The following is a 13734-nucleotide window of genomic DNA, read 5'->3' on the forward strand; positions in this document are numbered from 1 at the left end:
CCCCACATATAAATACACATATATATATAAACCATATATATATATAAAAAACAAGCAATAGCAGCCAGATCACATTAGAGCTGAAATATGCTGTGAAGAATTTCCACCATACATGAATAATAAGCATTAGAAACAGGAGAAAACCCTCGACGCCGATCGTCGCCTGGTTGACGACGGCGGAGGGGTAATGGATCTCGACGCCGACCGTCGCCCGGTTGACGGCGGCGGAGTAGCCTTCCTCGACGCCGATCGCCGCCCGGTTGACGACGGCGGAGGCGATTTCGAAGATGGCGCCTTCGATGACGCACCTGGCCTTCCTCTCGATGGCGAGCCCGCCGTCGACGGCTGCTTCCCAGAGGAAAATCCTTCCTGTGGATCTTTTCTCAGCGCCAAGCCCGACGCTGAGGTAGAAGGACGCGAAGACCTCTTCTTTGAAGACGAATGGGCCTTCTTGGAGCCCTTCTTCACTGGGGACCTTCCTCTCGAAGCTCTGTGGGCCAGGCCATAAATCCGAATTCTCTCCCTGTCCTTGAGAGTCCTGCTCGATAGGTTCTCACAGTGTGGACAGGTTTCAGGATCATGGTCATCAGGCAGGCAAACAATACAGACCTCGTGGTTGTCTGTCTTGGCCTTCTTGCTGTTGCAAGAAGGACATCTATCAAAAAGAGATGGCATTTTCGAAGTAAAATGCCCTCCAAACTGCTCAAAAAAGGCAGTATCTTACTTGACAAGGTGGTAGACGTCGAAGTAAGAGCAAAAAGCTTGAAAAAGAAGCAATCTTCTGTAGAAAATTCAGAAAATTAGTGGAGCTGTGTTAGCCAGGGTCCTTCACTGAAGGAGCCGGAAAGAACAACTGCCTAACTGCCACTCCTGAGGCATGATGGGATTCAGGGGGTCATGAGTGCCTTAAAGGCACAGTGTCAGTTTTTTGTTATTTAGCTACAGGTTAGCTTTTCAGTCTGGTTAGACTGTGTGTTTGCAATGCAGCCTGGGAGCTTTCTATGCTTCCAGTGAGTTATGAGAATTTCTACTGCTTTTTGAGCATTAAAACAATTCCTAAACAAGCTTTGGTGTTGTTTTCTCCTGTTTCTAATGCTTATTATTCATGTATGGTGGAAATTCTTCACAGCATATTTCAGCTCTAATGTGATCTGGCTGCTATTGCTTGTTTTTTATATATATATATGGTTTATATATATATGTGTATTTATATGTGGGGCACATATAATATAGTGTTTCCGGGGTCCCGCACGTAGGCGGGAATATTCTAATGCTTATGACTTTGATGAGGATACCCCTGGAAGAGAACTAGGATTACAGGTAAGTAACTAATCCTTCTAGTTCAAGGAACTTTTCCTACTCTCTCTATATCAGCCGCTTCACCTGCGTCCCATTCCTTCTCTATTGACGATGTCCCAGGGCCAAGTGGTACATCCGGATCCAAGCTCACTTCAGTTGACAGCGAGGCTCCTGAGCACCGAGAGTTCCAGAATTTAAATATCCCTCAAGAATGTAAAGAGATTTCAGCTCAAACCTGTGCACCAAGTACAAATAAAACCTATTGTTCAAAATGGATTTCTTTTTGTTTGTGGTGCCACAGAGAAAACCTTCATCCGTTCTCTTCTCCTCATTAAATATTACCTAACATTCTGTCTCTGGCAAAGTCAGGTCTTGCACATTCTTCCATCAAGGTACACCTGGCAGCTATATTCCCTCTGGTCTGCAAGAATTGTCAAACAATTTCTGAAAGGACTCTTTAGAGTTTTTCCTCCAGTTTGACCTCCGCCTCCCATGTGGCAACTCAACTTGGTTCTCGCTCATCTCATGAGACCTCAGTTTGAGCCTATTCATAGAGCGGATCTTAAATTTCTGTCTTGGAAGGTGGCTCTTCTTCTCGCCTTGACGTCAGCCAGAAGGGTTGGAAAACTTCAAGCTCTCACGATTAAGGAACCTTTTTTACAGTTTAAAAACGACACTCCGAACAAATCCGAAATGTATTCCAAAGATCCCTTCGGATTTCCACTTGAATGAGGCTGTCATTCTAAAATCTTTTTTCCCCTCGACCTACAACTCCGGCAGAAAGGTCTCTTCATTCCTTGGATGTCCAGAGATGTTTGAAATTTTATCTACAGCGCACAAAGGATTTCAGGAAATCTACCCAACTTTGTCGCTTTTAGTGCTCCTCGAAAAGGTTTTCCCCTTTCAAAACAAGGGATTTCTCGTTGGATTGCCAGCGCAATTCACTACTGTCACCAGGCAGTGGGTAAGCCACTAGAAGGACGTGTCCGGGCTCACTCCACAAGATCAGTTTCATCGTCTGCTGCTCTTTTCGCTGTAGTTCCTATCAAGGATATTTGTAGGGCAGCTACACGGAGCAGTGCCCATATTTTAACACAGCACTACTGCTTGGACTATTCCACACGGAGTGAGGCGGCAATGGGGCAAGCAGTCCTGAGGAACCTCTTCCAGTAAGCGGTGAGCTTTCCTTCCATCCCCCTTCCTATTATTGCACATTTTGTATCTGGTAATGTTTACTGACTAATGTTTTAATGTCTGTTAATTTCTAATGAGAATATGGAGACAGCGTTATTCCAGTATTTGTTTCACAAAATGTGCTTTGTTGCGAACTGCTAGCAACTCTGATACAAGAAATGGGAATCTATGAAAGTTCCAATACTGGAGTAAGAAAACAAGTTACTTACCTGTAACTTTGGTTTTGCAGCGTGAATCTTTCTGGATTCACTATGCTCTGCATTATTCCGCGGTCTAGTTGTTGGGTCCGGAATCGTAGTCTTTGCTTTCTTTTCTTTTTTTTTTTTGTCGCCCAGGTGGGCGTCGACGTCCCACCTTTTGGTGTACTTTCTGTGACGTTGGCACGCTTCCTGCGGAAGCTCCCACCTTTAGGCGCCATCTTCGGATTATTTTTTCCGCCGTTGGGTCTGGATCATTCCCGAGGGGCTCCAGAGTTTTGGAGGAAAGAAGGCGCAGAAAAGTCGATTTTTGCACGGAAAAGACTGAGAAGACGACGAGGAACAACGCCGTCGAGCCGGGACCACGAAGGAGAAGGAGAACTTCGAGAACTTCGACGTCCAATGGAGAATGCGCAAACAGGAGGCCCCCTGAGCGCAAGAAACGGACAAGACACCCTTTAAATTCTGCCGTAACTGCCACCACAATTACGTGCAGAAGGACTGCACCCTGTTTGTAACCTCTGCCTACCGGTCGACCACGAGAGCAAGGACTACAACGCCTGCTCCGCTTTCACACCGAAGACTCTCCGGGTTAGAGAGCGACAAAGAAGGGCCAATTACAACATGCAAGGCAAGGGACAACCACCCTCCCTTCGAGACCTGGGGCTCTCGAGCGATGAGGAGGACGTCGCCGGAGAAGACGACTACATGGTAGTAGAGACCGATAAGAAGACTTCTAAAGAGGTAGAAGAGTAGACGACCCCTAAGCCCCCGACCGACCCTCGAAAGTCTGAGTCAGACTCTCGAAAAACAGAGTCTATGTCCTCAAAGGTAGCACTGGCGCCGAAAATCTCGACGGCCGAGCTGCATCCAGGGACAAACAGCCCAGCGGATCCTTCGAAAAGGACACGAGGCGGCGAAGACAGGCGAAAAGCCCGTCGAAGTGCGTCCCCGAAAAGGAACGTTCGACTTCGAAAGAAAAGGACCCGAAAGGTCGCTTCGGCGTCGATTAAGGACCCGAAGCCCATTTCGACTTCGACGTATACGTCGAAGAGATCAGCCAAACCGTTTGGCGCCGAATAGGCTGCCGAAATGGAGAGAAAGAAAAGACGGCTCGAGGCCGAAATGGATAACATCCTCCAAAGAAAGAAGGAGTTCGACGAAAAGTTGAAGAGGTTCGCGATTCCGTCGAAGACAAAGACGGTGATCGTCGAAGTAGAAGAGGAGGAGGACTTCGAGTCCGAAGAGCCACCGAAAAGTCCAGAGACCCAGGACCATCCACTTCACACCTTGTGGAAGAAGGGAAAAATGTGGTAAATGATTGCCTCAAAACAGCCCTGGACGGAGCGGACACATCCAGCAGGCTGATGTTGTGAATAACTGAGAGAAGGCAGTGCTGGCTCAGGATCTCAGGCTTCAAACCAGAGGTGCAGCACAACATTCTAAAGACCCCGTTCAATGGGGAGACACTGTTTGGGGCACCGGTGGAAGAAAAACTCGCCCAGCTCAAAAATGAAAACGAAAATGCAAGGTCCATGGGGGCCTTACAATTCAGGGGGAGGAAAAGGGGTACTCCGTCGCAGAGACCGAATCAACAGTGCTAAGATATCTCACGCACCTACTGAAGGCAAAACTAAGTTCCTCCTCGCTAAGAGTACACCTAACTGCGATAGTAGCCTACACAATAGGAGAAACAGGGAAGAGCTTCTTTACTTCACAGATAGTAAAAAGATTCCTGGAAGGGGCAAAGAGGATCGCACCACCAAAGAGGATGCCACCACCGGCATGGAACCTCAATTTAGTCCTTACAGAGCTCATGAAAGCGCCTTTTGAACCCATTCATAAGGCCACCCTACAAATGGTAACAATGAAAACAGCCTTCTTGGTGGCAATCACCTCGCTGCACAGGGTGAGCGAACTACAGGCGCTAACGCTGCAAGAACCCTACATCCAAATACACAATGATAGGGTGGTAATGAGAACTGACCCGCACTTTATGCCAAAGGTGGTGTCATGTTTCCACATCAACCAGACAGTACAAATACCAAGCTTCTTTCAGAAACCGACCACAAGCGCAGAGAGGGCACTGCACACTCTGGATGCTAGAAGGGCAGTAATACACTACATAGAAAGAACCAATGAACACAGGAAGACAAAACAGTTCTTTGTGTCCTTCGCAAGCAGTTTCATGGGTAGACCAGTAACAAAGGGAACCATAGCACGATGGATCGCACAAACTATACAATTCTGCCACAGACAGGAAGACCAAGAACTAGCAGAGGGGCCACGGGCCCACTCTACCAGGAAAAAAGGGGCAACAATAGCCTTCCTGGCTAACACACCCATTCAAGACATATGCCTGGTGGCAACATGGGCTTCAGTGCACACGTTCACTAAGCACTACTGTGTGGATATACAAATGAACAAGGAAGCACAAGTAGGACAGAAAGTGCTTCAACATATATTCAACAACCAACGCTCATCTTCCACCCAGCCGTCACAAACATAACAAACCGCTACAAAGTCTTTGCACAACATAGTGAATCCAGAAAGATTCACGCTGGAAAATGAAAAGTTTCTTACCTGTCGGTGTAGTTTTGCAGCTTAAAGATCTTTCTGGATTCACTAGCGAACCCACCCACCTCCGCCAGAAAGATGAGGCTGGAGAAGCAGGTGGTAATACAAGGGCAATACAGAAATAGACACCTTGAAGGACAATGCGGATAAATCTCTTAATTGAAAAGAAATACTGAACATTGCCAAAGGATTCGCAAACAAGAACACAAAACAAGAAAAAAGAATCCGAAGATGGCGCCAAAAGGTGGGAGCTTCCGCAGGAAGCGTGCCGACGTCACAGGAAATACACCAAAAGGTGGAACGTCAACGCCCACCTGGGCGACGGGAAAAAAAAAGAAAGAAAGAAAAGACTACGATTCCGGCCCCAACCACTAGACCGCGGAATAATGCACAGCATGGTGAATCCAGAAAGATCTTCAAGCTGCAAAACTTCACCGACAGGTAAGAAACTATTTGGTCTCCAGTATTGGTAACTTTCATAGATTCCCATGCTCCCACCCTCCTCCCCCTTGGGTTTTGTGTATCCTGGGTAGGCAGGGCTTTACAGGAAGGTGACTGCAAGTGGCACCCCGGTGCTCACTACGCATCTGCCGGCTAGAACCAGTTCCAGGGGCACACCAGCCCCTGGCCTGGGGAAAGTCCGGCATGGGAGAGGGGTGTAACCACCCCCCTTCCTGGTCCCACCCCTAGGGCAGGACCTAGTCGCGTACCCACCCCTTTCTTTAGGTTAAAGGCAGGAGCGGGGACCCTTCCAAATTAGATCATCTTTGAATCAAGACACTACTTTCTACGAAAGGAACTCTCGACTTCTTCTCAAGATCTCTCCCTTGTGACTAAGGAGTAGTCACCCTGCATCCGCAGGCACCATCTAAGAACTCTGCGGTTTGCTGCACGTCCTTCCTCCGGAATCCGTCCGACCAGCACGACGAGACCCGGCTTCCCTGGCACCTCTGACCTCTACCTACCTCTACAGCTAAGCTGAGAACCGTAGGTGCGACGAGACCTCGAGGGACCGGCCATTATCAGAACTGCACGACTTCTATCCAGCACGACCGCCGAGGGATCCTCTGGGGAGTGCTTTGGGGTCCGAGAAGCCCCGACCCTGAGCAGCTCAAGCACCGAAGTCCAGCCCCCAGCATCCACGAGATCTGCGTGGGGCCCTTCTGCTTTTTGGCTGCTCACCGCGTTGTCTGGCTACTAGCCCGCTGGCTTGTGGCCTTCCCGACGACGACCGACGACATCACCACTGCTAGTCTGGTTGCTCCAGACTGGCCCTTGCTCCCTTCCAAAAGAGGAGCACCCCGGACCCTCCTGGTCCACTCCAGACGCCATTTTAGGTCCACCGCGTGGGCTTGAATTTGCCAAGACTTGTTGCCCTAATCCTGGGTCCAGCGACGTCGACAGCATCAACCATCGTGGGACAGCTCGCCCCTCCATCCTGGTCGCCGACAACGCCTCCTGGTCCGTGAGACTGCAGAGCCCAGCGTCGCCCACTCACCTGGTCGAGGTGACTACCATCCGGTGCCATCTTGGTGCCCATCTGATCACTGGCTAGTGATTAAGAACTTTGTCCCCTCTGCTTACAGGTGTCTTCCATCTTCGATCCAGGCTTGGATCCACCGAACAATCTTCACTGATCGCCTGCCAGCAACTCCTTCTTTCAGGCTCCTGGTTCGTCAACGAGGATTCCCGACGTCTTTTCAGACCTATGCAGCCGCAGCCCCTGGGCTAGGTAACTTCGGCATTTCGGTGCCCCAGCATAGCCTCACTATCCAAGGGTCCAGATCCACTGTTGTTTTCAACCTACCTTATCGGGTTCGCCCGAGAACACTAACTTTGCTTTTACTAGCCTCCATAGACTTTGTCCCACATCCCGCGTGAGAGTGCACACTCTGCACCCGAGTCCCCTAGGCCTCCTACTAGTAATCTGAAGGTTCAGTAACGTAGTCCTAGCGATTCCAAAGCCTATTAGTCCAGTACTTACCTGCTAGTAATTTCGCATTCCACTTTCATAGTATATGGTTTTTCGTGCCCCTCGGGCATTTGTGTAAATTGTGCAACTTAAAATATTTTCGTAAGAGTTTTGTTGTGTGCTTAGTACCCTGTCCTCATAAAGAGTACAGGGCTGTTGTGATCTAAATAAATACACTGTTTATTTTCATAACACTTGTGTGGTGTCCTTTCACTTGGTGTTCAAGGGGTATATGTGATGGTATAACCGCTGGCTTAACACGCCCTCTAGAGTCTAGCCTAAAGACTGCTCTTGTCCATGCTACTAGGATAGCTGGTCTATCGGTTGACTTACAACCAATCACCATAAGGGTTGTTTGGACTGATACATAGTGATCACTAGAATAGTGAGCACTGCATATCAGGCCAACTTCTCACAGTGGAAACTAAAGTTTTCTGTTGCAAAAGGTGCCATTGAAAGATGGATAGTGCAAACCATACAATACAGTACAGCCTGATGAGGAAAACACTGGACAGTAATTCAAGAGCACATTCTGATGGGAGTCTTACTAGAATTCAGAGCTAATGTCTCCATGACCAAAATTAGCAATGCAGCCACAGGCCTCAATCCATACATACGAGAAACACTGCTTAAAAAGAAAAATCAGGGGCAATTGAGAAACTAATGCTCAATCAAACCCCTGCATTTGTCCACGGTACCCTACAAATAAAGAAGATTCTTTAGGCTATACCGCAAGGCATTTTTGACCTCCTTTCTTGCCTGGATCACTGCATTTCCAGAGAAACATTTTATATAAGAACTCCCATCCTTATGGTTTTGTCCGCCCTGGTGGTATTACCCTACCAGGGTGTGGATAGGTGCCAATGATAAAGCATATCATGAATCAGTGAGTGAGGTGTCAACTCCAAAATCTTTGGATACTTTGGTAGGATCGTGAACTGGTGTCTCACCTGGTTTCAGTTATTTTACTTCCACCTGGTTGCCCTTTTTGTAAGTAAAACACTGCTTTGGGGACATCCATGCTAATAGGCTTTGTTGGGTAAAAAGGTTGTGAGACACCGGGTTTCAAACAAACTCTATCTTCAACCCAACCCTCTATGTGGAGGTAGTACCGCTAGGTAAACCATGGGCAACATCTAGAGGTTTCATGCTACAAAAGGAAAAAGTAATTACTTGTTAACTTACTGGGTTCAAATGTGACCCTCCCACCTCCCCATTGAAGAGGTTATTCTTAGTTCTGTTCTGAGCAAGTTAAGACAGTGTCTGGACACGGCAAAGGGGTGTAGGTTTAAGTAAAAGGTGAGAAAACACTACATTAACTAGATCAGCCCTAAGAGCACAGTTCACTGTGAAGGGTAAAAAAATCTGAAGATGACAACCACACACTAGGGCATACGTATGACATCATAGGGGAATGGCATTACCCAGCTACTGTCTGACACCTAACAAGATAAAAGAAAAAAAATAGGGGCATTTTCAAACCTAACCACTAGATGGTGGAATAATTAAAGCATGTGCATCCTGAAGTCTTCTAACTTCATTCAGGTCTACAAGGATAGGGTTGGTCTTAGAACCAACTCAAAGTGGATTCTCCTTTCCACCACAGGTAAACTATAGAGCTCCCAGTCTTCTTCCCTCAACCAGACTGTGTAACAGGAAGAGTCCTACAGGACCATGTCCTTCCTTAAAGCTGACTAGCAGTTTGTAGCCTTTACTAAACTCCACATGTGCCAACCTATTTCTAAATCCCTTGTTGTTAGGTGTAAATTAAAGTGCATCCAATCTTGGTATCATCAAGCCAAAAGCGTGTTACTCCCAGGGTGCACTCTATACAAAAAAAAGCAGCAAACATGGTATTCCTTGGGAATATCCCCTTAGCTGATGAATGCAAAGCACCTACATGGTCAACCCCACACACTTTCACTAAGCAGTATTGTATAGATATCTTAGACCACCAACAAGCAATGGTTGGCCAAACAGTCCTAAGGACTTCAGCGTCATGGAAACACTAGCTACAGCTTATAGCAGAACACTGCTTTACCGTCTATAGAGAGATGCGTATCTACCACAACACATGCTACAAACTGAAGTGTTACTTACTCTGTAAGTATGTTTGTAGTCCTGTAGACTCGCATGCACCCATCCTCCTGAATGAAAGTGTGTGGCTCTACTTGCAGATCTATTCCTTATTAAGTAACTCCTTTCATAATACACATGTGCACCATACTACTTTCACTCGCTACTTCATATGTACTCTCACCCACTGGGTGCAAAATCATCTAATGTGTAGTCATTAGCATTGCCAGCTAAGGAGGGAGTCTCAGTGCATCTTGTGACTCATAAGCCTTGCTTCAAAGAAAAGAACTTGCAAATGCCTGAGCCAAACATTAGATTTTTGGGCTATGTAGAGCATGTGAATCTACAGCACAACACTAGGAACAGATGATTACAGGGTAAGTAACATTTTTCGCATTGACTGAGCAATGGAATGCCAAACACTCACTCAAAAGAAAACGTTCTTAGCGCACCCATGCGTTCACATATTACACCATAGTTTTGAAGATCTAACAAATTCCCCTTTCATTCCTACGCAAACAATGTATAAAACAAATACTCTACTAACCTCTCTCGACCAAACACCAAAAGACACAATCAGTGGTACTCCCAGCTCACAGGCTTCCACAAAAGGGCATTCAGATTGAGAAAGTGCTTCAGTGCCATATTAATGACAGTAAGTGCTACAGAGCAAAACTATTCAAGGTATACATTCATGACTGATCACAAAGTATATAAAGTTGATGTTAGGTCCTTTCAGAACATCATGTTTTGATTGTATTTTTATGTATACTTATGTAGGTTTCTTTTTCACTATGGAGTGAACATGTTTCTTACTCTTTTCACAGTGTGTTCAATGGGTTGATGATGCAAAACTTAACCAGCTGCGAAGGGAAGGTATTCGATATGCCAGGATTCAGTTATATGATGACGACATTTACTTCATTCCTAGGAATGTTGTCCACCAGTTTAAGACTGTGTCTGCGGTATGCAGCTTAGCTTGGCACATCAGGCTCAACATGTACCATCTGAAGACAGAATCGTCCCCAAAAAACGCTGGTGCTGAAGAACTGGGTGTGTCAGCAGACAAAGGATGTTTAAGTACTGTGGATGAAATCGACAGCAAAATCTCTAATATCAACAATACCTCTAGTTCATCATTTTCAGATATTCACCTTATGAAAGATGTACAGAAATTACAACCCATAAAACTTGAACCTATTTCACCTCTTCAACTTGGAGAGCAGTTCATGAATGTTAAACTTCCAGAACCTGCAGTGGTAACTAATGACCGGGGTTGTCAGGATGTTGAAAGAAATCCTGATCATGCTGAAGATTTAAAAATCAAGATTGAAATGAACTCTAAATTAGGCCTCAATAATAAAGACTTGCGGAATGACCTATTCCCTAAAAGTCACAGAACTCCAGAGGATACGAGGCAGCAAAGTTCAACAAACTCAAGTCTGCATGCACAACCTGATGACCTTTTGTGCTAAAATTGTACATATGGTTTTAGAACTTTTTTTATTGTAATAATGTAAAGATACATTAATTTTGTGACGCAAGCTTAGGACTTGCTCACAAGTCTGTTACGGAAAATAGTTTATGTAGCTTTGTAACATTCCTCAGTGCCTGTCCATAACTGTGAAATATCAAAGCACTTAGGGCCAGATGCACTGTAAACAATGCAGGTTTAACATAAAAGAAGTCTTTAAATACATTTTGAGTTTTAGACTAGAGCTGACATTAACATATATATTTTTTGTAAGATGAGCCAGAATTCTTTTTGACAATTCCAGGCTTTTCCATAGAGCTTATTTATACCAATTTTCATTTTAAACGTGTCAGCACTGTAGTGTAAATAGCTTTTTTAAAATCTTTTTAGTGTGATTTATACTGAAATGTGAGCCGCTTAATAAAGGTTCAACACAAGATTGTTTTTTTTTTATTTTGGGGTTTGAAGAAGCTCCTTTCAAATGTAAATTTGGATCACTTTTGTTCTCTTTTGCTACTGTGTGCTGGTGTACTGTAGCATGGTAGAAGCATCATTTTCTGTTCAAAATTATATTGACTCGGAATTTCGAGATTCCTTACTATGAGATGTAGTCAGAAGTATTTTTCTCTCAGCTAAAGCATCTGTGATGATGGAAAGCCTTGCACTAGACAAGGCCCTAAATGCAAAGGGCAGCAAAAATATTTGTATGAGAATCCACATGAAACCTAATAAGTAAAGTGTTTGGAAGTTACCAAATTTGCTTGTGTATTAACCGGGCATCGCTGGGGGATCAATGCACCAAAATCATTGTCTAAATATCTGATTTCCCCCATCCCTTAATTTTGTGGCCAATGATGATGGGTTGACTATGCATCATATACATGAATCAATAAATGCATTCCAAAATTAATATAATTGCAGTATTGACTGTAAAGTTATGTGCAGCTTTAGTAAGCAGATAACTAAACTAGAATCAAAACATTAAACATCTGCCATGAGATTGTTTTTTCTGTTGATGGCTCAGAAGCGGTGTTCCAAAGGTTCTGTAAATATTTATTTTTCTGTTATTTGTTCTCCAGTAGGGAATTATGTCCAAAGCAAAAGTTCTGAAAGCGCCATTATATTTGCATCTAAAAAGAATGTTGCTAAAAGATAGTTGCATTTTCAGTGTTCCCAATTTTTTGTAGTTGGGAGTATCCTACCTTGCCAACTTGGCCAAATAGAAAAAAACACGTTTACCATTCATTTTAAATACCATGAGCCAGAGGTTCTTTTGTACTACCAGGATCTATTTACATAATACACTATACTAGTCTGTACTGGCAAGAAGTTGTGATTCTGCCTGTTTGCTTTCTCTAGCAAAAAATCTGCAGCTGAAACCCAAGCACTTAAATAGACTGTCAGCACTCCAATGACAACATGTTGTATGAGCCCTTGTCCAAGCTTTTGCTACATAAAATATGTATATATGGCAACATTTCTCACTAAAAAAAATTGCACTGTAAATATTTTCTTTGCAGGTTAACGAAAGACAAACTTTGCCGAACTTAATTTTTTCCCCCCAGAAGGTGGCAGTTACATCCAAATAGTAATTAATTTGTTAAAAAGTGATTGAACATCTCTAACACATTTTTTTTAATAAACAGCCCTGTTAGCCGATAGGCTGTATGGATAGTTTAAAAAACTGGCACTCTGCCTTTAAGGAATCTCCCTCCTCCAATGTCTCATCACGCCCGACTGGTGGCAGTAAAGTCAATTCTTCTTTTTTTTCTCCAACTTCTGTAATTAGAATTCTGTGGCACTGAGTTCAACCTTTTTGGGATTCTTGATTTTGGAAACCTTTCCAAACCTTACAATTATCACTTGATCCACTGTCTACTGGCATTTGAAGTGTTTTCAGATATGTTCCTTGAGAACTGTTTTTCCGGATGGGAGCTTTCCTCAGTCCTATTCGCAGACACAGGAGACAGAAATGTCCAGACCAAGTCTCTGAGTACTATCAACAGGGTCATATGAGAATGCCCTTTTGATAGACTGGTCAGGTGGTTTACAGACCTACACCTGTCAAACCCACAGGAGAAAACCATGCATGCTGGATCTCTTTCAAAGGTTTGGGGTTCAGATGCTGCATTCCAACCTTCCATTCTTTAACTTTTCTCTTCACAAAATACCCTCCTTATTTGTGAAGTGTCTTTCCTGTGGAAAAAAGAAGGCACACTGATTCCCATGCCCTCTGTATTCTTTGCCTACCAGAGGAATTATGATCCTAAGTAATACTGGCCTTGTCAGAAAATATCCAAGCACACACTGAAGAACACGGAAAAGGAATATCAGGGTTCTGTGCTTACAGAAAAGAAGCTTAGAATCTGTCTCAAGGTCTGAAGGGCATTGAGAAGAGGCTCTTTATACAGACCATTCTCTCTAAAAACATTTATAACAAGGTATCCGAGAGAAAAAAATCAATCCGAAATAAGATGTTATTCCTGGTCAAGGTCCAGACTGGTCACAACCTGCTTGCCGTAAAAGGTAGGATCAGGGTCAAGACATCTGGCGCCAAGGCACAGTTTGCAGTTGAAGAAGAGGTCCCAGGCAATGTTCAAGCATTTGCCATGTACGCATCAATATCAATGCTTCAGTTGTTGTCCACAGTTATCGACATCTAAACTACCGAAGTCGAAAACATCAAGCAGGTTGAAACCTTTCTAGAAATAGGTTACAAAGTGTTAATGGTGAAGGCCCTAGATGACTCTGCAAGAGTACTCCAATTTTTTTTTTAACCTACCTGAGGTCATTCAATCTGTCCATATTTAAGCAAGTCCTTTTCAGATTACACCTAAGTCGCCGGGATTTTCTCTTGCTCTGCCAGTAACACTGCAAATACCCGTACCACTAATCCCTTGGTATGTTCTCAAATACTTTCTCATCAACTCAGATATTTAGACTTG

The 13734-nt window shown here is 44.5% G+C and overlaps 1 protein-coding gene across 2 annotated transcripts in view; it reads left to right on the forward strand.

Annotated features, from left to right (window-relative positions):
• RSBN1L (round spermatid basic protein 1 like) overlaps window positions 1-11704 on the forward strand; it is a 350429-nt gene extending 338725 nt beyond the window's left edge. For both annotated transcript variants that reach the window (XM_086967371.1, XM_086967369.1), the window contains exon 8: window positions 10143-11704. In XM_086967371.1, coding sequence (XP_086823497.1) covers window positions 10143-10790 — 648 coding nt within the window. In that variant the 3' untranslated portion in view covers window positions 10791-11704. The remainder of the gene's footprint in view (window positions 1-10142) is intronic.
• Window positions 11705-13734: the final 2030 nt, after the last annotated feature.

This window comes from Lissotriton vulgaris, chromosome 1_1 (genome assembly GCF_964263255.1).
Source record: "Lissotriton vulgaris chromosome 1_1, aLisVul1.2, whole genome shotgun sequence".
NCBI lineage: Eukaryota > Metazoa > Chordata > Amphibia > Caudata > Salamandridae > Lissotriton > Lissotriton vulgaris.